The following is a 24,813-nucleotide window of genomic DNA, read 5'->3' on the forward strand; positions in this document are numbered from 1 at the left end:
GTCGCCGTCCACCAACATGATGCATGTTGTCCTCTGTCTCTGTCCGTTCCTCACGCTGTGGAAAAACTCCTGCTGAGCTGTAAGTTTTCCACCAATCAGGGTGGCTCCTCTCTCCCACTGTGGCCCACTTCCTGTTTCTGGCAGAAGGGCCCCCTCGGCCCCTCCTCGTCCCCTCTTCGTCCCTCAGGCGGCTCCATATGTCCCTCGCAGGACGCTGGAGCCAGAAGCCGTTCTGGGAGTTTCATTTGACCCGATTCAGGTTCAGCTTTAGCCCAACTGAACTCTTTGTCCGGTTCCATTCAGAACCGGATCCTGGGTGGAAGTCTGGGTCAGGGGTCAGATTTAGGTCTAAGGTGTGAATTGAATTTTGGTTAGGATAAGGCTTAGGCTGTAGAAATGAATGGAAGTCAATAGAAAGTCCTCACAAAGATAGCAACATGTTTCTGCAGCTGATAGTGAAGCACTCTGCTCCTTATTGCTTTCCTCAGATTAAATATGAAAATAAACCTTAGAATAAAAATATTTGTATTGCAGCAAGACAATATGACTGATAATTTATAAAAGTTTGAGTTTGAGTGCATTCAGTCAGTGGGGAGGCCCACAGCATCACAGATCCTCCACCGTACGTAGCAGTGGTGTTTCGATGTTTGTAGGGTGTTCAAACGTCTCTCTATGCTGCAAATATTTAACTGGCTTTAAAAGCAGAAAAATAAGTTTCCATAAATAACTTCTCTCCATTTCCAAATATTTTCTGATATTAAAGAATCCATAAAGTCACATGATGACATGCAAAGTTTGCAGAAGAGAATGAAAACAGATCAGAATCTGGATTGGATCCTGTTAATCTGCACACGTTGCATCTTTAATGCAACTAAACCGTTTATTTATTTTACGTCTCAGCTGAAAACTGAAAGGTTAATACAGAGAGATATTAGGAAAAAAATGCATTTGTTGGACAGGTCCAATCTCAGAAAATAATAGGAAAAATAGATGAATGCATGAAGGTTAAAGGTCAAACTTCATGACAGGAACTTTAGAAAAATAAGAAATCCTCTTCTCTCTACAACCTGTTAAAGAAAATATATTTATTTTATGTGTCTCATATTTAATAATTTCTAAAAAAAAAAATTGAATAAAGAAGCAGGTGAACAAGATCAAACTTTAAAGTCAAGACAAGTTGAGTTTTTATTGTTGGTTTTAAATATTGTTTTAATCTGAGGAGGTCATCATTTCTGCATGGAATTGTTGATGAAGTTAAGATGAATCATAGCTTCTGGTGTAAGCCGAACCACACAAGCAGAAAATAGGCAAGAAAACTATTAAAAAGCATGAAAATATGACGGCAGACAATAAAAACATCTCCAGCTCCATCCTGAAGGTTTGCACGCGGCGCCCCCTGGTGGTCATTTGGAGTATTAAAGAGTTCAAAACACTTCTGGGATTATTTTCCCCGAAGAACCTCCACTTTCAACAGAGGCTTTTATAATTAAAAGAATATCCATCCATCCATCCATCCATCCATCCATCCATCCATCCATCCATCCATCCATCCATCCATCCATCCATCCATCCATCCATCCATTTTCTAACACCCTTGTCCCTTAGTGGGGTCAGGAGGAGCTGCTGCATCTCCAGCTAACGTTCCGGGCGAGAGGCGGGTCACCTGGACGGGTCACCTGGACGGGTCACCAGGCTGTCGCAGGGCAATTAAGAGAATAGAGTCACAATTTTAATAAAGATCCAATTTTACCAGAAAAGTCATAAAATTATAAGAAAAGATGTGATTTTAATAAGAGTAAAGCTGCAATAGTTAAACATGATCCGATTCTTTCTACGTTGTTGAGTCGTTTTAAAGTTCTGCTGCTGATAATAATTTGATGCTGACGTGTTGAAAAATAAATTATTTCCAATTTCTAAAAATGTTGCCAAAGTATAACTTCAAACATGCTCAATTTCTTATTTAAATTTTTAAATATTTTTAAAATTATTTTTACTTTGACAATATTACGACTTTTTAGCGTTTCAACATTTCTTGTATTAGTACAACCTTTTCTTGTTTTAATATGATTTTATTCTCTATTATGACTTCATTTTAGTAATGTGACTTTCTTGAATTATTAACCTCACATTATTATAGTTTTATTGTTATTTTATTAGACTTAATGCTCATTTTATTGAACATTTTTTCTTAAATTATTACGACTTTATTTTTGTATTTTTCCAACTTTATTCTTGTATAAATATATAAATACAAATTTATTATAATATCTTTGTTTTCTGGTATTTTTCTGTTTTCTGGGGATGAAATGTTTTCTTGTCAGATATTTTTCTTATTGATTAGTTTGATCTTCAGCTCAGTGACCTTTGCTGACCTCTGCTCTCCTCTGCGCCCCCTAGGCCCCCCCCAGACGACTCAGGAATGCGTAACAGCGGCGCGGCGGCGGCTCTCAGCTCCACGCCTCCCAGCAGCCTCCCGTCGCAGGCGAACCCCTGCAGCCCGCCGGACTCCGCCTCCTCGCTCACGCCCTGCTCCTCGCTGCCCCCCTCCGTGTCGCCCACCCTCACCGACGTCTTCGGCCTGCCCACGCCCCCTATGGGCAGTGGCGGCGGCTACAGCCTGAGCTCGTCGTGCGGCGGCAGCGGCAGCTCGCGCTCGCCGTCGCCGCTCACGCTGATGCAGGCGGTGGCGGCGTCCGGGAAGCCGTTTGCCTCCAAACCCGTGGAGCTGTGGAGCAAACACGACGTGGCCGACTGGCTGGACAGCCTGAACCTCGGCGAGCACAAAGACGCCTTCCTGGACAACGAGATCGAGGGTGCGCACCTGCCGTCGCTGCAGAAGGAGGACCTGATAGACCTGGGCGTGACCAGAGTGGGCCACCGTATGAACATCGAGCGCGCCCTGAAGCTGCTGCAGGACAGATAGACCTCCCAGCAGGCAGGGGGCGACGTGCGCACAGCTCCCCTTCACGCTAGCTGAAGCTGCCTCTTGCTGTTGTTGTCCTCTCATCCTGCGTCGCCGCCCTCATCTCAGAGCTTCGGTTTGTCCGCCCGCTGCTCCCTGCCGCCCTGGGCGACCGCAGGGAGAGTGAAGGGGACCGGCGGTCCAGCCGACCGTCTGCCGGTTTCTGGAATATTTTGAACTCTGGGAATATAAAACCTGATTGGTGTGGAGGTTCCTTTGGTAGACCTGTGCTCTCCCCGCCTCGCTCTGGAATACCGAGACATTTTCCGTTCTCCTGGAGTCGGTGCGAGAAGAACCAGCTGAGCTGGTCCGTGCTCCTTTTCTATCTTTGCTAGTATTTCTTCAGAGAATATTTCTTCACTAGAGTCCTAACGGAGTTATATTTCTGGGTGCGTCTGCAGCTGTAGGAGAACTTCTGGAGACAGACTCCGTCTTCTGTTGCTTTTCACCTGTTTGTGTCAAAACTAGAGCATCAGCTGAGACATTAAGCCAACATGTCACCGTCCACAGAGTTCATGCACCGTGGAGATTCACACTTAGCTTTCACTCACAGCATGCTCTCACACACACACACACACACACACACACACACACACACACACACACACACACACACACACACACACACACACACACATATGGATGGCATTTAGCTCCTGAATAGTGTGGAGCCCCACAGCATCCACATCAGGATGTAGGGAAACCTGAGGTGAGGACAGGAGGAGGACTGGACCTCCAACACGTCCTTGTTCTTACTTCACTTTTCCTTCCTGCACTGTGTGATTGTGTGTGTGCGTCTGTGTGCGCACGTGTGTGTGTGTGCGTTTGCTTGTGTGCCTGTGTGTGTTACTGTTCGACCCAGAAATCCCTGCGACCCGTTTAGCTATTTTCATAAATCTGCTATGTAGGCCACAGTTTAGCAGAAGTAGAACTTTTTGTGCCTCACTCGGTCGGATCTGTTCCACCTCACCAGTAACGGGTCAGCACTGGGAGCACTGGGAGCCCACCGCCATGCTGCCGTGTCACACACCTGTGTGTACGGGTCCAGGTCTGCTTAAAATGGTACAGGAAACATTTTGGGAAATACACAGGTTTGTTTTCAAGTTTTTAGTTTCAACTCTGGATTTAATCAACTGATTAATTTAAAATATCAATATTTATCTTGTACACAAGTATCTGGATCTTTATAAAAACAAACATCTCCACCACATCATTTTAAAAAATAACACAAAACAGGATTGTATTTCATCCACAAATTCGCCCTGAGTGTTGGTAACATGCCAAACCCATAGGGGGCGGTGTAGCGCCAAGCAACAAACCAATGTCAGCCAATCAGAAGCACATCCACGACGTCCTGTTAGGAATTAAATATGGCGCCAGGAGGTTCATATATGAGGGCTGATATACGGAGTAAACTAACTTTAAATAGCGTGTTAGAGTGATACGTTAATAAAATACAAGACAACTTATTTTGGGAATTGTGTCAAAGCAAGTATGTTAATATATTGACACATTATTGATCACAATCTGTAATCCGCAGGAGTTTTCATCTTAGTTTGTTTTTGTGTGGATGAAAGGTTAAAACGTATAAAAATGAAATTGTTTTCCAATATATTTGGCTGTGTGTTCACTCGGCCTCAGTATAAAACATGTTGCTGAATAATAAGTCACAGGTTCTTGTCTGCTGATGTCAGATAAAGAGAAGCAAACTGGACGACTAGCCGCTGAAGCTAATTTAGCATCTTACCTGTCTAGTTAGAAATGCATTTTATAAAACCTGCCAGTGGTTGAATTCATTTGATGAAGTAACTTTTTGATGTTTTTGCCAGCTAAAACATTTCATCAGTATTAACCTTCTGTATGTAAAGGGACAGTTTGCTTTAGCTAAAATAAGCTAAGCTATTCAATGTGTTTTTCAACTACAAAACACAGAATTATTAAGTTAACACTTAATTTCAACAGACAACGAGTTACTTTTTCCAACACAAAATGAATAACTGCCAGATTAAAAATATCTGTTTTTTTTATTCATGTTCCTTGCAGTTTTGTTTCTGATCGCTGCGCTACATTAATTTATAGCAACATAATCAGTTTGATTTGGTCAATAGAACCGACTCTATCAATGCTAATTGCACATAACCAATGATTATATTTATTACTATTTATAATTTCTTAAAATAGAATAAGCACAAACAAAATTGAACATTTTACACAGTTTATAGGGGGAAAATATTTTAAATTTGCAGCACCTTAATTTATCTTGACAAAGAAAATCTCAGCTGTTCAACTGATCCTAAGTAAAAATATAAAAATTGAAAGAGAAAAGGGGTTATAATGCGCACAGTGTTAACTATTAGCATTCTACAATAAGGATTCATTAATCATGAATTAATTGTTTTTGTGTAAATCAAAGCAACATAAAAATATGTTTAAATTCAAAAGCTGAGTCAAATAATGGGAGATTACATTTTCCAGGTTTAACATGCAGTCATTTCACAAAAGAATCCAGTTTGTCTAAAAAGATCCAATCAGATCAAAGTGTGTATTTCCCAAAATGTTGCATTTGGATCCAGTTCTGTTGGACACAATATCAGCTTGTGACAGATTTAAATAATAAAACTTAATATAAAAAATATTTTAAGCACATAGAAAAACACTTTAGACGAGAAACATAATATTTTTATTTCACAAAATGACTGAAATGTTTGTGCACTGCTGTCAGATTAGAGATTAATAACTGACTACCTGAAGGTTTATTAAAAGTGACACTAAAAATAAGAAGACAAGCAGGACGTCTTTAAAATGTCCTGCCAGTTTTCAGTTGGATTCAAATTGAGCCTTGAGTCCTGCTGTCTGGTCCGCCTGACGTTTCGGTCAGAAATGAGTCTCTGAAACTCGGCTGGAGTTTGGAGTTTAATCATATTTATGAAGCTGAAGGTTGTTGTGTTTGTATATAAGAGTGTTTAACGGGATAAAAATGTCTATTTGAGTCTGTGTATAAACGGTGAAGAAGGAAGTCTATGAGGTAGATTTATCGCTGCAGGGCCGACCTGATGACCAAAGCCCCGGCCCGCCCCCGGCCCGCGCCCCGCCCTGTGCGTCATCCGGCAGAGGATGCCTTAAAAAGCTTGCTGCTCCCTTCCTCCACCCAGCTCCTCCATCCGGGCACGCCCCGCTCTGACCCGTCTTCGTCGGCTCCATCTCGCCCCTCACGCAGCTTTTTTTCAGGAGACAGACATCCACAACCCGTGTGTTCTGTGAACATCAGCCGTACGGTGGCTGGCGAGGGACAATGCTGCTATAATCCTGTTTTCAAACTCACAGCGGCGTGCTGGAGGGGGTAGAAAAGCACAGTATTTTTAAAGATTTGTATAGAGTTCTATGAAATTTTATAGAGGTTATCTGAACAAATACTGTTCAACACCGATGCTTGGATTGCCAAAAACAGAAATAATATATACGTAGATTAAAATGTGGATTATTATTATGATTATTATTAGATTTATGGGTTATGTAAGAAGCAATATTTATTCTGAATGATTCTCCTTGGTTGTGTTTTATTTTTTCCATTTTCTCACCCATCAGTGTTTTAATGACGTGTTGCCTAAAGTAGAAAACACTCTGCTGCAGTAGATTTAAGATATTTCTGGCCAATCAAGTGTTTTCTGACAGCACCATCTGCCTGAGTAGAGCGCCCCCCTCAGCGCAGAGCGTGTAGAAACTGAGGGAAGCGTGTACATTTTGACCCCTGACCCTGCAGGCCGCGCCGTAGAAACCTGTATGAAAACCTTTGTGTCGAAATAAATCCACCTTAAACGATAAGCGGTGGCTGCAGTTTTCTCTGTGGAAACGTAGAGCAGAGTAGATTTAGTAGGAATCTTCATCACCTCCCCTCCCCCCACTTCTCCCTCCTTCATCATCGTCAGACATTCAGGTAACTTTTAGTTTCTCTTCCTTTAATTTCCCATGAATAGATTTTATTCTTTAAGTCTTCATAGAGGCTAAGATGTTTTTGGTAATTTGTGCAGAAGACTTGTGTTCATGTTTTCTATGTTGCTGTAACTTTGTGCTACTGAATCATCATAGAGTCGACTAATTACTGAAACGAAAAGAGAGAAATTTCCTGTAAAACCACTCTACTTCCTCCCCTTTCAATTCCTCAAGGTTTCTTGTATGGCAACCAAAAGTCACTGTAAGAAATAAATATAATATTGCACTAGAGCCGTGTTCTTCCGGTGTTTTATTGCAGCAGCAGGTGAACACCGCCACCTTCTGGAGAACGTTGGTAGGACTTCAGTTCATTGAGTGACTGGAGGGGAAACTGATGTCCATCAAACTGCAGACCGTAGAAACTGATTCAGGAACATTTCTGGGTTTTATTTAGACATTTCAGCTTAAAGCAAATCAAAAATTATTTCAAAAATCAGATGAAAATATTTAAGGAGAAATTTAAAATAATCACCTTCCTAAAATAAGTCTTTTTTTTTTTGCAGTTATTTTCTTCCCCTAAAATTTTGACCAAAAAAGTGATTATTAAAATGATTTTCAAAAAACACTTTTAGCAAAAAGTGACGATGCTCTTTGTCACTTATTTCATAAGCGAGTAAAGATAAATTCTTTATTCCTTGTAGTTTTGTGAAGCTCCACCAAATTCTTGAATGGATTTTACTCCACAGTCCTCCAGGGTTCTGGTTCTCATTTTCTCACCACTTTTTCCTTCCACTCAACATTCTGTGAAAATGCTTCAGTGTGACACCAGTTTCCTGTATTTGCTTCTTTTTTTCAGTTTTCTGAGACACTGAATTTTGTATTAATTTCTGAGACAGAATATTTCCCTCAATGTGTGATAGTTGTGAAAGTTTCATTTCTGAAATGAGTGGCCAAGAACATTTAATATATTCACAATATTCGATTTTTAAAAGGTTCCTACTCTTTGCCTGAAACAGAGGAGTAAAAGACTGACTTCCAACCTGGAGGATCCACAACGCCTCCGTAATTTATCAGACATTTTCACTCTGAATTCTGAAAGCTGCGTTTTCAGGTAATATCTAAAAAGAAAATGGACCCAAAAATATTAATTGTTCATACTTTATTTATTTAAACATAAAAAAAAGAAAATGAAAAAGCAGGTAATGATGTGACTGAAGCCAACAGATAAAAATAATCCATTTGAAAAGGTCACTTTTATTAGAAAACCCAGAGATGAATTAAAGTCGGAGCTTTGTTCCCTCAGAGCAGCCGGACGCCGGCAGCAGGCGCCCCCTGGTGGCGAAGAAACATTAAGACAGAAGAAACTAAAACAGACACCGAAACATTCGAAGCAGCGAAACGAACAGAAATAAGTTTAAAAATGATCAAACAGGACATGATTCCAAACATGATAATACTCTACAGGGCGAGTTCAAGGCTCGGCCTGATTCTTCAGGGACAAAAGATAGAAACTCTGAAAACGTCTCTGCTTTAACCGGCTGCAGGCGGAGGGAGGACTCACTCCCAGGTGGAGACAGGGGGCGGAGTCAGGGGGCGGAGTCACTGCCGGACCTCCACGTAGTTGGCCGGGAAGAGGCCGTAGGCGCCCCTGCAGACGCCGCGCCACCAGCCCTCATCGATCATCTCGATGTTGGTGATGATGTCATCGGGGTCGAAGGAAATCTCGTCGTCGCCGGCTGAAACGAGAAGAGAAACGAGAAAAGATTAATTTAAATCAGAGCCAAAATTATAGCTAAAATAAAAAATGAAATTAAGAAAACATTTAGTTTAGGCTGAAATAAATAAAAACGGTAATTAATGGAGGAAAAGTATAAATCACTGGAACTAAGTTGTGAAATTATTAAACCACAGATAAAAATGAAAACTAAACTCTAAACTAGTGAGTAAACTGATCGGTTCCGACTGAACGAGGCAGGAAGGATCCCGTCTCACCTGCTTGGTAGTCGTAGAGAGCCACAGCCGTCACACCGAGGTCGTCTCCGTACTCGTACTGGTGCTCATCTGCATGCAGACACACAGCGTCAGGCCCGCAGCATCACACTACTGAACACACAGCGTCAGGCCCGCAGCATCACTACTGAACTCGCAGCATCAGGCCCACAGCATCACTACTGAACACACAGCATCAGGCCCGCAGCATCACTACTGAACACACAGCATCAGGCCCGCAGCATCACTACTGAACACACAGCATCAGGCCCGCAGCATCACTACTGAACACACAGCATCAGGCCTACAGCATCACTACTGAACACACAGCATCAGGCCCACAGCATCACTACTGAACACACAGCATCAGGCCCACAGCATCACTACTGAACACACAGCATCAGGCCCACAGCATCACTACTGAACACACAGCATCAGGCCCGCAGCATCACTACTGAACACACAGCATCAGGCCCGCAGCATCACTACTGAACACACAGCATCAGGCCCGCAGCATCACTACTGAACACACAGCATCAGGCCTACAGCATCACTACTGAACACACAGCATCAGGCCTACAGCATCACTACTGAACACACAGCATCAGGCCCACAGCATCACTACTGAACACACAGCATCAGGCCCACAGCATCACTACTGAACACACAGCGTCAGGCCTGCAGTGTCACTGATGAAAAATGGCCAAAATGCTGCAGCAGTCAGTGTTCCTGCAGGTTTCAACAACAGTTTTAATTTAATGGCTTTAAACTGCAGGAAGTTCAGCTGCTTACAAATAAAAAGTTTTTTCTTTATATTTTTGAAATTCATTTAGATTTTTATATTATGTAGCTTTTCTTTTCCCCTAAAAAGCATCAGATCATAAATAAAAACAAAAATGTTTTCTGGAAGTTTCCTACATCGTTAAAGTTGCAGGAGAATAGCTGCACTGCATGATGGGGTTTGTAGTTTTTTCCTCTCAGTCAGAACTACTAATTTCTCAAAACAATCCCAGTTCAGCTGGAACTTCCTGGATGAATCTTCAGCTCTAATTCAGGATGAAGGAGGTCTTGTGATTTTTTGGGAACCTGCAGGAGCCTTTGGAACGCCGCCTGGGGAATTCCCTGAATTAATCAGTGGAGAAGGCAAAGCGCCACCTGCTGGAGCCGCAGCCTCGTCGGGGTTCTGGTACAGGTCCGGCTGCTCGTAGGCGTCCTGGGCTTCCTGCGTCTCCTCGTACAGCGGCTCGTCGTTCGCAGCTTCGCTCTGAGAGTTCTGCAGGAGGAAACAGGAAGTCATATGCTGGGAATGTCCAGGAAGTGGCGGACTGAGGCTCCCAGAACCCACCTGGAGCTCTGCGGCAGGCTGGACCGGGGGAGTGGGGCTGGGAGTGGGGCTGGGACTGGGAGCGTGGGCAGGGGACGGCGGCCGCTCCACTTTCCGCCGCGCCTCCTCCTGCTCCTGCTGCTCCTTGGCGTGGCGGCGCGCCCGCTCCTCCTCGGCCCGCCGCCGGTCCTCCTCCTCCTTCTGCTTGGCGATGTTCTCGAAGCGAGCCTTGATGCTTCCTGTGCTGCTGCCCGCTGCTCGGCAACACACAGAGGTCAAAGGTCAGAGACGTTCAGAGTCCTCACACTTTAACACGGCGTAAAGAGGCTGGGCTCTTGAAAAATAAATACATGTGATGTGACAAAATTTTGAAATATTTTAACTGAATAAAGAATATCAGTTAAAACTTCAGATTTTTATTGGCGTCTTCAAATCCAGCATGTTGGATGAAACACTGCTGAATATTTAATGTAAACTAATCAGATTCAGAATGTAAACCGATAAAGACTGAATCTAAGGGCATCCAAGAGGTTAAAGGTCATTTATGATTTATATAGGGTGGAAGACAGACATCAGATGGAAATATGAAAATATCCATGTCAGGTTGTTTCTCCAACACACTTCAATTTAGATGAAAGAGAAAGTTAACTTCATCTGATGGTGCAAGTTTTTGTTCTTCTACGTTTAGTTCTGTCAAAAGCTTAGAACAATAAAAACAGAAGAAGAAGAATGATGATGATGATGATGATGATGGTCCTCACCAGCTTCCACAGGTTTGGTTTTCTGGTAGGACGGCGTCGGCTTCTCCACGTCCTCAAACTTCCCGGCACTCTGAGAGACAGAAACATGTCAGGAAGCGGTTCCGATCCGGACCGGAAGCGGTTCCGATCGGACCGGAAGCGGTTCCGATCCGGACCGGAAGCGGTTCCGATCCAACCGGAAGCTGTTCCGATCCGACCGGAAGCGGTTCCGATCCGGACCGGAAGCTGTTCCGATCCGGACCAGAAGCGGTTCCGATCCAACCGGAAGCGGTTCTGATCCGGAACAGAACCACGCGGAGCGTCACCTTGTCCATGCGGTCGTCCTGGACGCCAAACTTCCCTCCGAATCCTTTGGAATAATCTGGAAGAGAGACGGCAGAGCGTCAGCTGAGGAGGCGGAGTCCATCAGAACCGGTCCGGTTCCGGTCCGGATCTCTGATGGAGCGGAGCCAAGGGGGCGGAGCCTGATGAGCTCATGCGGACGGAGCTGCAGCCAACAGGAAGTGGGCGTGGCGTGCACGGTGACCTGACAGCATGCCGGCAGAGAGGAGGACGCGGCTTCATGCAGAGCAGGTCGGAGAACGGTCCGATCCGGCAGAATCGGACCTTCAGCATTTACAGATCAATGAGCGCAGAGAGGGGAGAACAGTCGGTCCATCAGAACCAGAGCAGCACTGATCCGGACCGGTCCGGCTTCCTGCCAGCAGAACTCCTGGTTCCTAACGGCCCAACTTCCAAACACCATCAGAAAATCTGATTAGATCGTTTTATTAGTCAGTTTGATTTTAATCTGGTTTTATTCTCACATTATTAACTTTATGCTCCTATTTTACTATTATTCTCTTTACCTTTGGATAACTACTATGTTACGACTGCCGGCATCACTACAACTTTATACTTGTGTTATTATAACTTTTTATTTTTTAAGAGTATTCTCAATTAATTTAATAGATTTATTCTCGCTTTATTACGACTATTCACATAATTTTACTTTTATTCTTGTAATTTCCAAAACATTTTTATTCTGGTCCTAATCCGTCAGGAGAACGAATCACCTGAATCGTTCAGTGGCATCCAGATGGAAAACCTGCAAACAAAGGTTTCATCATAATCTTTTTTCTTTCACCAAACTTTACCAGAAACTGAGAATGTTGATTTAAACTGAGTTTTCCAGATGCTGCAGGAAGTCGGTCATTTACTGGCAAAGAAAAAAACTCCTAAAAACCTCCAGGAATCCTGGAGGTCAAAAACGGAAAACTGATCAAAATGGAAACGACGTCTAATTTTACCACCAATTCAAACTGAAATGAGCAGCAGAACGTTTGTTTTCCTGGAAGAAAGTTGATTTTCAGGTTAATTTTTGATCTTCAGATAAAATTTGATCTTCAGATAAAAACAGAGCAAATGTGAAGAACTAAATATCTTCATGATTTTTTTTATAATTAAGAGAAAAACGACTAAAGGAGTCAAACATCTACATGCTGGTCCATCAGTGCTGCAGAGGTGTGTGTGTGTGTGTGTGTGTGTGTGTGTGTGTGTGTGTGTGTGTGTGTGTGTGTGAGACAGCAGGAGCCAGACAAGCCGAGGGAAACGGGAATGTTCCGGATCCGGAATGTGTCTGTGCCTTTCTGGGACTCGTGCTTGGCCAGGTTCTCCTTGTGCTCATAGCCCAGAGCACAGCGGTCCCGCCTCTCCACCTCTACCCCATACCGCCCTCCAAACCCACGCTTATAGTCTGAAACACACACACACACACACACACACACACACACACACACACACACACACACACACAGCTTAGACAGACAGGAGCTCCCACAGAGAACACAACCACCTTCAGACAGGAAACAGGAAGAACAGGTTTCTATGACGACATGCTGGGATGTGATGGAGTTTCACCAGAGGTCCAGTTCCTGGATGAAGGTCAGAACCGGTCTCACCGGTACCAAGAAGTGGATTGAAGCCAATTCGCTTTTTCCCCCAACGAAACTGATTCTGTAAAACCCGACCAGGCCGGGCCCGACCAGACCGGACCCGACCAGCCTGGACCCGACCAGACCGGGCCCGACCAGACTGGGCCCGACCAGACCGGACCCGACCAGCCTGGGCCCGACCAGCCTGGGCCCGACCAGACCGGACCCGACCAGACCAGACCCGACCAGCCTGGGCCCGACCAGACCGGACCCGACCAGACCGGACCCGACCAGACCGGGCCCGACCAGAATGGACCCGACCAGACCGGGCCCGACCAGAATGGACCCGACCAGACCGGACCCGACCAGACCGGACCCGACCAGACCGGACCCGACCAGCCTGGACCCGACCAGACCGGGCCCGACCAGACTGGGCCCGACCAGACCGGACCCGACCAGACTGGGCCCGACCAGACCGGACCCGACCAGACTGGGCCCGACCAGACCGGACCCGACCAGACCGGACCCGACCAGAATGGACCCGACCGGCCTGGGCCCGACCAGACCGGACCCGACCAGAATGGACCCGACCAGCCTGGGCCCGACCAGACCGGACCCGACCAGACCGGACCCGACCAGAATGGACCCGACCAGCCTGGGCCCGACCAGACCGGACCCGACCGGACCCGACCCGACTGGACCCGACCAGCCTGGACCCGACCAGACTGGACCCGACCAGACTGGACCCGACCAGACTGGGCCCGACCAGAATGGACCCGACCAGACTGGGCCCGACCAGAATGGACCCGACCAGACCGGACCCGACCAGACCGGACCCGACCAGCCTGGGCCCGACCAGCCTGGACCCGACCCGATTGGACCCGACCAGACTGGACCCAACCAGACTGGTCCCGATCCAAAGTGACCCAGATTCAGGTCTTTATGTTTTAATGAAAAAAAGCAGTTAAACCCAACAGCTCCTTTTTACAGCGACCCGTTCCAATCTGGACCGGGCCAACCCGGTTCAGAGCGACCCACAGACACAGATCCAGACTCTCAGGTTTCTCTTCCTCTTTTTGTGAGTTTGGAGAAGTTGTTAACCTGCTTCAAATGAAACCGAGCAGAACTGGAGAGGAACCAAGATGGTCCAACAGAACCGGTCTGCCTAGAGACCCAAAAGTTCTGATAACAGCCGGGTTCTGGTGCAGAACTTTGAGACAGGAGGATTTGAGCTGCTTTCAACACGGCTGCAGATAAAACAGCTTATCGCCCCGGGGCGTCCAGAGCCGCAGCGGGCCGGAACCGGGCCGATCCTACCTTTCTGAGATTCGTGAAGCTGCAGCTTCTCCTGGTGATCCCATCCCAGCGCCGACTTATCCTGCCGGTCCGTCTGAACACCGAACTTCCCACCAAAGCCTTTCACGTAGTCTGGAGGAGAACCAGAGGAGAACCAGAGGAGAACCAGGAGAACCAGAGGAGAACCAGGAGAACCAGAGGAGAACCAGGAGAACCAGAGGAGAACCAGGAGAACCAGAGGAGAACCAGGAGAACCAGAGGAGAACCAGGAGAACCAGAGGAGAACCAGCAGAACCAGAGGAGAACCAGGAGAACCAGAGGAGAACCAGAGGAGAACCAGGAGAACCAGGAGAACCAGCAGAACCAGGAGAACCAGCAGAACCAGAGTCTCACTGAAACTAAAACTCTTTTCATTCCTTCATTTGTATTGTTTTGATTGTTTTATTGATTATATATTAATTGGTGATTATTTTAGTTCTTCGTTATTCTGATGATTATCAGATTATAAAGCCACATTCTGCACATTCAGGCCTTTTTTATGCAGCATCAGAAAAACGTGAAAAGCACTTTGAAAATGTGCATGTAAATAAAAAGACCAATAATAAGTTATTTAATCCTTTTTTAAATAAACATTTTCTTGCCTGAAATGCGACAGCAGCTTCCTTTAGAGATCAGCAGCTAAAAATCCTTCTAGCATAGAAATTTATTAAAAGATGTAAAAAAACATCTTTCAATGTTTAATAAAAGAAATATGTCATCTTTATTGAAAGAGTTGATTATTTTATGAATCCATAATTGGATGTAAAGTTTGTTTAATAGAAGATTTTTTACAGAATCTGAACCAGGAGAAACTGAACCGAGTTCTGGATAAAACGGATCTATAGATTTACTTTCATCTTAAATGTAAACTGTTTACATGTTTGTTCAGTTTTGGTGTAATTCCTGCTCAGTTTGTCGTTTCTGGAAATGGATTCATTTCATCAGGAGATCAACAGGAAGTTAATATTTATTATTTCACTGCAGCAGATTCTGCATCATGAAATGTCTCCACATCGACCTAGAAGAATCGGATCCGTCCTCAGCGACTCAACAGAACATTGATGCTCTGCTGTTCAGCAGCTCTTATTAAAACGGGTCGGCCCGTCAGAACATGTGACCCAGTTATCAAACACCAGTTTCCTAGAGGTCCCTTCACGTCCCGCCTCCTCATGCAGACAGACAGAGCAAGAAGCTGCAGGTTGATAAAAACAGATTCTGGGCGAGTCGGGGCAGAACCGCAGGCGCGGCTGAGCCGGGCCTGCACACACAGATCCGCTCAGCGCCTCGGCTGCTGGGCTCCTCTGGATCCCAGGAGAAGGTCTGACTTTAGGATTTCGTCGCTCCAACAGGAGCAAAACACAAAACGAAACTGAAGAAACCAGAAAACCCCGGGATGATCGGGTTCTTCCGTTTCTGTTGGTCCGGTTCCAGCTGGACCCGCTTTCACCTCCACTGACCTTTCTGCGACTCGTGCCGCTCCGTTTTGCCCTGGTACTCGAAGCCCACGGCGCTCTTGTCCACTTTGTCCGTCTCAACGCCGAACTTTCCCCCGAAACCTTTGGCGTAATCTGCAAAGAAAAAAGTTTGTTTCCATCCCACATAATTTAAATCATTCCAGATTTTCCTGATGATTTGACTGAAGGAAGCAGATTTTAGACGCTTCCTAAATGCAACTCTGAAATGTGTCTGTGACCCGAATGGACAGGAAGCAGCTCAGTTTGTATCCAGTTTCACTTCCTGGTCCGTTTTCAAACAGCTCAATAAGGAGGAAACTGACTGTACATCAAACATGGCGGTGGCAGCATCATAATGTGGGACAGGGAACCTAGAGCTGATGGGTCCATCCTGCAGGAAAACCTGTTAGAATCTGCAGAAGATGTGAGTCTGGGGTCAAAGTTCATCTTCCAGCAGGAGGAACTCGCTGACCAGGTTTAGATCAGAGCAGATTCATGTCCAGATCTGAATTCAACAGAAAATCCAAGACCTGAAAACTGACGTTCAGGCTCAGAGTTACATTTCTACAAGAAGCAGATCAGGAATTGTTTCCTTCCACCAAATTTTCCTCTGCTATAAAGAACGAACCTTTCTGTGACTCGTGTTTCTCCGTCTTGCCTTGATAGTCGAAGCCGACCGCGCTCTGGTCGACCCGATCCGCCTGAACGCCGTACCGCCCGCCGAACCCCGTGGTGTAGTCTGCACAGCGCAGGGGTCAGAGGTCAGAGTGAAGAAAACATTTCCTACCAGCACAGCGACATGTGAAGCTGCTGCTCAGCTGCTAACAGGAACTCTGGATTATTAATCTGGAGCAGAGCTGGATTTTTATCCTGCACATTCCAGGAATGTCTGAGGATCCGACGAGTCTGGACAAACCTTTCTGCGACGCGTGTTTCTCCGTCTTCCCAGCGTATTCAAAGTCGACGGCCGACTGCAACGAAACGGGAAAAACTATTATTCAAATGTAAATAATCCAATAATTATGAATCCTGTTATTTGATGCTGGAATAAACAGGAGCGTCAGACATGAAGTCATTTATTGATGTTAGATTTCATTTCCACACGGTTCACCGCTCAGATGTTTCACCTCTTAAAATTCAACATGATCAAAAAAATTTGGCTGTTTTGACAAAATAAAATCCAAAAACTTTATTTTAGATGTCAAAATAAAAATTAATTTCCAGAAAATAATGGCAAAAATACTGAGTTAGGTCAACTCGTTAAAGAGGGGGGATATTTATGCAACCATTTATTTGACAATATTTTGCAAAAATCAGTTTTATTTTTACATGAAAGGTTTTTTTCTGTCAATCTGTTGAAAAATTTATAACAAATATGAGATTAATAAATCTTCTCTGAATGTTGATGTTTTTAACTGTATAATCAAACATTTTGTGCATCTTTTGTTGTAGAAACGTGTGAATACTTTAAACCGGCACTGGGATGTAAACCTCCATCTGATTGGCTCTTTGTGTTGATTCAGGACCGGTTCTGACCTTACCAGGGGTCCGACTCATGTCTGCTGCTGACTGGTCGGTCGCCATGGTGATCCCGGGAACCAACGCTCGTTTACAATGTTTCCCTTTTCAGATCCAAAGTTCAGAATTAGGCCATAAAAAGAGAAACTTCCTCTTCAGCCTGAGAAAACCAGAAGCTGCTGGAGGTTTTTACTTTTGTTCTGGTTAATCAGTGGCGATAAAATTCAGGCTTCATTTTATGGAGTCGTCATCTCTCATCAATTTCAACTAAAATGTCAAATTCTGTGTTGATTCCTGAGAAAACCCGACGATTTTCATTCAGTCTTCAGGCTGATTAGCAACAACATTTAATGCAGTTTTTCTGGGGCCCAAATATGAATCATTTAAGGTTTGTTTAGTAAAAATCTGCTATAATCTCTGTCTGCTTCAAAATGCGGCTGTGCTCATGGTTTTTATTAACTGTGCAGGAAGATGTGATAGTTTGGTTTTTAAGATCAGAACAAGTTTGCTTTGCAGTCGTTTCATATCTGCAAAATATTAAGCTTTGCAAACCCAAATCATTTTTCTCATCTCCTGCTGGCGGTGCGTTTTGTCAGGATGAAAACTCTTCAGCGAAGCGGCTAAGAGGAGGCACCTTGTCGACGCGGTCGGCCTGGACGCCGTACTTCCCTCCGAAGCCTTTGGACGTGTCGGTCTGGGAGCAATGCTTGGACAGTTTGCTCTGGTAGTCGTGACCCACAGCAGACTGAAGACAAAACAAATCAAATCCATTTTAAAAGCAACCGAACCCCATCCACATCAAACTGCAGCATTTCTTTGATCATTTCTAATAATTAAACATCGATATTCTACTCAGTTTTTTAAATTTGAGGTTCATAAAGTGTTGTATGTATTTCAGACAGAAATAACCAAAAACAAACAGAAAACTGTTTTGAGATCATTTAAGGCTGATTATTATTTTCGTAAGCAATTATTCTGATGATTAATTGTATAAAAATTTGCCACATTTTAATTTAAACACTTAAGCTTATTTCATAAAATAGTAGAAATGCACTAAAATATGCAAATAAACAAATAATTCCTTTTTTAAATACGTAAATACAGATTTTCTTGGATCAATCTGCAGCTAATCAACACTTCTACCATCAACATGTGATTAAGTTAATTTATATGAATTAAAATGGTGTCGGGTTTTCTACAGAACCAGAACCAGGTGAAGCTAAAAGGATTTCTGGTAGAACAGATTTACAGACAAAGAAGGTTTTTATTCTAAATGCAAAACGTTTGTGTAGTTTTGTTTTGGGCTCCGACTGCGTTGCTCTTTCAGAAAATTGTTTCTTTTAAAGACTTTACTGCAGTTAACCATCAATCGATTCCTAAATTAGTTGGTTATTTCAATAATGGATTAATAGTTTCAGCCTTAAAATAATTAAATCACATAAAGCATGAAATATTAGTGTTTTATGACCATGAAGCCACTAGATGGAAACTTTTAGCTGATAGTATTATTGCTTTATAGAAATGATAAAGTTTCTATGACTGCAGCCTCTAAAAGGCATTAGAACCAGGAACCAGGAACCGTCCATCTGGTTAAACTGATGAATATATAACAGAAACCGGCGGCCCACCGGGTCGCTGCGTTCCCATGCAGACGTCTGACTCATCAGAGCTGTTTGGTGTAAACACACCTCACTCATCACATCCACGCTGCGGTGAACACACACAGACACACACCCGGCTCAGTTACTGCCGAGTTGGTAGAGAGTCAACCGAGGTTTAACACAGAAACCATCCAGATGGATGGTTGGTCGGTCTGTCAGTCGGTCGGTTAGTCAGTCGGTTGGTCAATCGGTTGGTCGGTCAGTCAGTCGGTTGGTCAATCGGTTGGTCGGTCAGTCAGTCGGTCGGTTAGTCAGTCAGTCAGTCAGTCGGTTAGTCAATCGGTTGGTCAGTCAGTCAGTCGGTCGGTTAGTCAGTCAGTCGGTCGGTTAGTCAGTCAGTCAGTCAGTCGGTTAGTCAATCGGTTGGTCGGTCAGTCAGTCGGTCGGTTAGTCAGTCAGTCAGTCAGTCGGTTAGTCAATCGGTTGGTCGGTCAGTCAGTCGGTTGGTCAGTCAGTCAGTCGGTCGGTTAGTCAGTCAGTCAGTCAGTCGGTTAGTCAATCGGTTGGTCAGTCTGTCGGTCAGTCAGTCAGTCGGTCGGTCGGTCAATCGGTTGGTCGGTCAGTCAGTCGGTTGGTCAGTCAGTCAGTCGGTTGGTCAGTCAGTCAGTCGGTCGGTTAGTCAGTCAGTCAGTCGGTTAGTCAATCGGTTGGTCAGTCTGTCGGTCAGTCAGTCAGTCGGTCGGTCGGTCGGTCAATCGGTTGGTCGGTCAGTCAGTCGGTTGGTCAGTCAGTCAATCGGTTGGTCGGTCAGTCAGTCGGTTGGTCAGTCAGTCAGTCGGTCGGTTAGTCAGTCAGTCAGTCGGTTAGTCAATCGGTTGGTCAGTCTGTCGGTCAGTCAGTCAGTCGGTCGGTCAGTCAGTCGGTCGGTCAGTCGGTTGGTCAATCGGTTGGTCGGTCAGTCAGTCGGTTGGTCAGTCAGTCAGTCGGTCGGTTAGTCAGTCGGTTGGTCAATCGGTTGGTCGGTCAGTCAGTCGGTCAATCGGTTGGTCGGTCAGTCAGTCGGTTGGTCAGTCAGTCAGTCGGTCGGTTAGTCAGTCAGTCAGTCAGTCGGTTAGTCAATCGGTTGGTCAGTCTGTCGGTCGGTCAGTCAGTCGGTCGGTCAGTCGGTTGGTCAATCGGTTGGTCGGTCAGTCAGTCGGTTGGTCAGTCAGTCAGTCGGTCGGTCGGTTAGTCGGTCAGTCAGTCAGTCAGTTGGTCGGTTAGTCAGTCAGTCAGTTGGTCGGTTAGTCGGTCAGTCAGTCAGTCGGTCAGTCAGTCAGTCAGTTGGTCGGTTAGTCAGTCAGTCAGTTGGTCGGTTAGTCAGTCAGTCAGTTGGTCGGTTAGTCAGTCAGTCAGTTGGTCGGTTAGTCGGTCAGTCAGTCAGTCGGTCGGTCAGTCAGTCAGTCAGTTGGTCGGTTAGTCGGTCAGTCAGTCGGTCAGTTGGTCGGTTAGTCAGTCAGTCAGTCGGTCAGTCAGTCAGTTGGTCGGTTAGTCAGTCAGTCAGTTGGTCGGTTAGTCAGTCAGTCAGTTGGTCGGTTAGTCAGTCAGTCAGTTGGTCGGTTAGTCGGTCAGTCAGTCAGTCGGTCGGTCAGTCAGTCAGTCAGTTGGTCGGTTAGTCGGTCAGTCAGTCAGTCGGTCGGTCAGTCAGTCAGTCAGTTGGTCGGTTAGTCAGTCAGTCAGTCGGTCAGTCAGTCAGTTGGTCGGTTAGTCGGTCAGTCAGTCAGTCGGTCGGTCAGTCAGTCAGTCAGTTGGTCGGTTAGTCAGTCAGTCAGTCGGTCAGTCAGTCAGTTGGTCGGTTAGTCAGTCAGTCAGTTGGTCGGTTAGTCAGTCAGTCAGTTGGTCGGTTAGTCAGTTGGTCGGTTAGTCGGTCAGTCAGTCGGTCGGTTAGTCAGTCGGTTGGTCAATCGGTTGGTCGGTTAGTCGGTCAGTCAGTCGGTCAGTCAGTCAGTTGGTCGGTTAGTCGGTCAGTCAGTCGGTCGGTTAGTCAGTCGGTTGGTCAATCGGTTGGTCGGTTAGTCGGTCAGTCAGTCAGTCAATCGGTTGGTCGGTTAGTCGGTCAGTCAGTCGGTCGGTTAGTCGGTCGGTTGGTCAATCGGTTGGTCAGTCAGTCAGTCAATCGGTTGGTCGGTTAGTCGGTCAGTCAGTCAGTCGGTCGGTTAGTCAGTCGGTTGGTCAATCGGTTGGTCGGTTAGTCGGTCAGTCAGTCAGTCAATCGGTTGGTCGGTTAGTCAGTCAGTCAGTTGGTCGGTTAGTCGGTCAGTCAGTCAGTCGGTCGGTCAGTCAGTCAGTCAGTTGGTCGGTTAGTCAGTTGGTCGGTTAGTCGGTCAGTCAGTCGGTCGGTTAGTCAGTCGGTTGGTCAATCGGTTGGTCGGTTAGTCGGTCAGTCAGTCGGTCAGTCAGTCAGTTGGTCGGTTAGTCGGTCAGTCAGTCGGTCGGTTAGTCAGTCGGTTGGTCAATCGGTTGGTCGGTTAGTCGGTCAGTCAGTCAGTCAATCGGTTGGTCGGTTAGTCGGTCAGTCAGTCGGTCGGTTAGTCGGTCGGTTGGTCAATCGGTTGGTCAGTCAGTCAGTCAATCGGTTGGTCGGTTAGTCGGTCAGTCAGTCAGTCGGTCGGTTAGTCAGTCGGTTGGTCAATCGGTTGGTCGGTTAGTCGGTCAGTCAGTCAGTCAATCGGTTGGTCGGTTAGTCGGTCAGTCAGTCGGTCGGTTAGTCGGTCGGTTGGTCAATCGGTTGGTCAGTCAGTCAGTCAATCGGTTGGTCGGTTAGTCGGTCAGTCAGTCAGTCGGTCGGTTAGTCAGTCGGTTGGTCGGTTAGTCGGTCAGTCAGTCAATCGGTTGGTCGGTTAGTCGGTCAGTCAGTCAGTCGGTCGGTCAATCGGTTGGTCGGTTAGTCGGTCAGTCAGTCAGTCGGTCGGTCAATCGGTTGGTCGGTTAGTCGGTCAGTCAGTCAGTCGGTCAGTCAGTCAGTCGGTCGGTCAATCGGTTGGTCGGTTAGTCGGTCAGTCAGTCAGTCGGTCGGTTAGTCAGTCGGTTGGTCAATCGGTTGGTCGGTCTGTCGGTCAGTCAGTCGGTCGGTTAGTCAGTCGGTTGGTCAATCGGTTGGTCAGTCAGTCAGTCTGTCGGTCAGTCAGTCGGTCGGTTAGTCGGTCAGTCAGTCAGTCGGTCGGTCAGTCAGTCAGTCGGTCGGTTAGTCGGTCAGTCAGTCAGTCGGTCGGTTAGTTGGTCAGTCAGTCAGTCGGTCGGTTAGTCAGTCGGTTGGTCAATCGGTTGGTCGGTCTGTCGGTCAGTCAGTCGGTCGGTTAGTCGGTCAGTCAGTCGGTCTGTCGGTCAGTCAGTCGGTCTGTCGGTTTTCCCCATCAGGAGACACAAGATAAGCTTAAAGTTAAACTGGTTTTAAACACAACAGAAAACGCGCGACATAAACCCGCAGGGAACAAAATGACTCGCTAACGACTCGGTGATGAAGACGGAGGTCAGACACTCTGGGAAAACATCCAGAAGGTTCTGGAGGATTAAAACTCCTTAATGGTGGGAAGTTTGGCTCTTTCAGCTCATTATCATCTGTAGCCATTTCCAGCATGAGGAGCAAAGCAGCTTGATGAATTTGACTGGCAGCCAATCAGAAAATGAGCATCAAAAATAAATTATTTTAACTTGAAAACAGGAAAAAAAATTATGATGAAAAATTTCAAATTAAAAAAATGATGGGATTAAATTTTTGCATGTTTTTCCTGCTCTCAGCTCCTACCTTGTCCATGCGGTCCTGCTGGACTCCGAACTTGCCGCCGTATCCGTGCGAGGCCTTGGGCATGTTCTCCAGCTCCTTCTGCTTCAGGCTGGTGTGCTCCGTGGAGACGGTCTCCCTCAGCTGGTGGATGCTGCAGCACAGGGAGTCAAACGGTTAGCAGACGCCGGCCGACAGCGAGACTCAGACAGGAAAAGACCATCTGTATCCTGACTCGATGTGCTCCTGGTGTCCCGACCCGGCCACCGTCTTCGCCCCCCAGCGCTGCTCCTTCTCCGACACATCATTCTGAAAAAAAAAAAAAAAAGCGTAAACATGCAGAACAACAGGAGAGAGGAGGGAGAGACGGGAGGATGATGGTGAAACCTCAAAGTCCGGGTCGGTCTCCCAGTCGTCTCCGCCGTCGTCAACGGCAACCTTGACGTTTTGACCTGCAGCAGCTTTCCACATGTTCAATCAGCCCAACTCACTGCAACACAGACGGATCAGACATTACTGACGTTCAGAACAAGTTTCATGTAGGTTTTTACGTCATTGATGATCATAATTCAGCACCAGAAGAAGCCAGATGTGATTGTTGCTGTTTTTGCTTTAAATAAAAAACTGATAGTTATTCTTTATTGTGTAAAATCTGAAGTTTTTAAAAACGGTACAATACAACCATAGTTTTCATAACTTAACTTTTCCACACAAGTAAAAACAGAAGAAACACACAATGCTTAAAGGAAACAAGACAAAATGGAAATGGATATTTAAGTTCCTGTCAATGGCAAGAACACAAAGTGTCGCCCCAAAGAGTGAAGGTGGAAGCAGAAGCTCATTACAGCTTCATCAAAATCAAAGCAGCAGAATCACTCGTATGTTTTCTAAATCATATCATGGATTTAGAAAATCAATTCAACAGAAAACAATCAAACCAAATTTTATTGTTTAGCAAATAATTTCTATACATTTAATTTAAAGAATGAAAAACCATAATTTTAACTCAACAATTATTCCACACCTGAATCTCTCCAACTGTTTTAATATCCATCCTGACCTTCAGTTGTTTAAATAAATCAGTCTAAGTTTGAACCACTTCACCTTGCTGTTCTGAGCTCTATGAAATCAGAAAACATTAAATAAAGTATGCAATGTCAAAAATATTTCATCAGTTGGATGAAAATAATCAGTTATAATTCAGACAGTTTTCTTCTGGAGCATGCAGTCAGGTTTTATGTTGGTTTTATGTGAGTTTCTCCACACAGTAACTAATGAGTGGAAGTATTAAGCAACAGTATGACAAGTGATTCATTCAGAAAATATTTGATTTTATTCGATATTGGTAAATGGTCCTGCAGTCTCTTTAGGTCCAGGCGGATCAGGACCACCAGGTGGGTCTGGGTTTGGGTCTGTTTTCTGCTTTGCTCCGTGGTGGCAGAACAGAACCTCCCTCTGGAGCCATTTTGGGATCATCAGACACATTCCTCTGGGTTTCTCCTGACTCAGCAGCGTGTGGACAGCCAGCATCTGTGTTTCATCAGAGGCTCCACTGGTCGAGGTGGGATCAGGAAGCAGGAACCTGCATGGTTACTGGTCCATGACAGGAATCTCAGCAGAACCACACCCAGCTGCTGCTCACCTTTCAGGCAGCTGAGGAGGTGTGTTGATGTGACTGAGAGTCTGATCAAACACTGTTAGTTGATTTTTGACCTTTGCTCTCAGACAGTTTCCTCCTGATAAATCAGATCAGGGTATAAATGTCTGAATTAGCCCGATCCCTCCCTCTGAATCAGCCAATTAACGGTTAAATCTGAACATACATGTGTACGTGTCGCGTCTCAGCTGGTTAGTTTCCTCCCCAACTCGTCCAGGATGAACATTAAGCAACATTAGAGGATAAAACCGAGCAGAAAACTGAGATTTGGGATGAAACCGTGGTGCTCGTGGGTCAGTTTGGTTCTGGTATTTCCTGTTCCAGTTTTCCAGCTAGCAGCAGGCTAACGTTAGCCTTCCTTCTGGAATGATCACCTGGAATCAGCCCTCCCGCTCCATGGCGGGGGTTTTAACACTCACCGTCACCCAGAAAAAGGTTCACTCCAGTCGGCTGGTGAGCGCAGTCCCGTCCGGTAGATGTAGTCCGGTTTGAAGGCGAATCGTTTGTGGAAACCGCAACGTCTCCTTCCGCGACTCTTCCGGCTCTCCCGATATCCCGATCCAGCCCTGACGTCACAAATGGGCGGGGCTTCGTGGTAAATAAGCTCTC

The 24,813-nt window shown here is 45.7% G+C and overlaps 2 protein-coding genes across 4 annotated transcripts in view; one reads left to right on the top strand and one right to left on the bottom strand.

Annotated features, from left to right (window-relative positions):
* Positions 1 to 7,183, top strand: part of LOC106908612 (SH3 and multiple ankyrin repeat domains protein 2-like) — a 164,902-nt gene extending 157,719 nt beyond the window's left edge. The window contains exon 23 of the mRNA XM_088004520.1: positions 2,392 to 7,183. Coding sequence (XP_087860646.1) covers positions 2,392 to 2,923 — 532 coding nt within the window. The 3' untranslated portion in view covers positions 2,924 to 7,183. The remainder of the gene's footprint in view (positions 1 to 2,391) is intronic.
* Positions 7,184 to 8,036: 853 nt separating this feature from the next.
* cttn (cortactin) lies at positions 8,037 to 24,783 on the bottom strand. Of its 3 annotated transcripts, XM_088004531.1 has the most exons (16): positions 24,624 to 24,783; positions 22,935 to 23,037; positions 22,783 to 22,856; positions 22,572 to 22,701; positions 17,821 to 17,931; positions 16,585 to 16,639; positions 16,297 to 16,407; positions 15,672 to 15,782; positions 14,197 to 14,307; positions 12,591 to 12,701; positions 11,272 to 11,327; positions 10,967 to 11,036; positions 10,227 to 10,459; positions 10,037 to 10,154; positions 8,885 to 8,953; positions 8,037 to 8,628 (listed from the first exon to the last, which is right to left on the bottom strand). In XM_088004531.1, the coding sequence occupies exons 2-16, from the start codon at positions 23,016 to 23,018 to the stop codon at positions 8,492 to 8,494; spliced, it is 1,581 nt and encodes a 526-aa protein (XP_087860657.1). In that variant the 5' UTR covers positions 23,019 to 23,037; positions 24,624 to 24,783; the 3' UTR covers positions 8,037 to 8,491. The 3 variants fall into 3 exon arrangements, with proteins under 3 accessions (XP_087860657.1, XP_087860658.1, XP_087860659.1); XM_088004532.1 differs by lacking the exon at positions 12,591 to 12,701; XM_088004533.1 differs by lacking the exons at positions 12,591 to 12,701; positions 14,197 to 14,307.
* Between the last annotated feature and the right edge of the window lie 30 nt (positions 24,784 to 24,813).

This window comes from Poecilia mexicana, unplaced genomic scaffold (assembly GCF_051168715.1).
Source record: "Poecilia mexicana isolate PSO_F unplaced genomic scaffold, ASM5116871v1 scaffold_3, whole genome shotgun sequence".
Classification (NCBI taxonomy): Eukaryota; Metazoa; Chordata; class Actinopteri; order Cyprinodontiformes; family Poeciliidae; genus Poecilia; species Poecilia mexicana.

Coding starts and splice junctions, on each gene's coding strand:
- cttn (XM_088004531.1), bottom strand. CDS start 23,018: ATGTGGAAAGCTGCTGCAGGTCAAAACGTCAAGGTTGCCGTTGACGAC. Junction 22,857..22,934: donor AGACCGACCCGGACTTTGAG/GTTTCACCATCA, acceptor TTTTTTTTTCAG/AATGATGTGTCGGAGAAGGA. Junction 17,932..22,571: donor AGCAGGACCGCATGGACAAG/GTAGGAGCTGAG, acceptor TTTTGTCTTCAG/TCTGCTGTGGGTCACGACTA.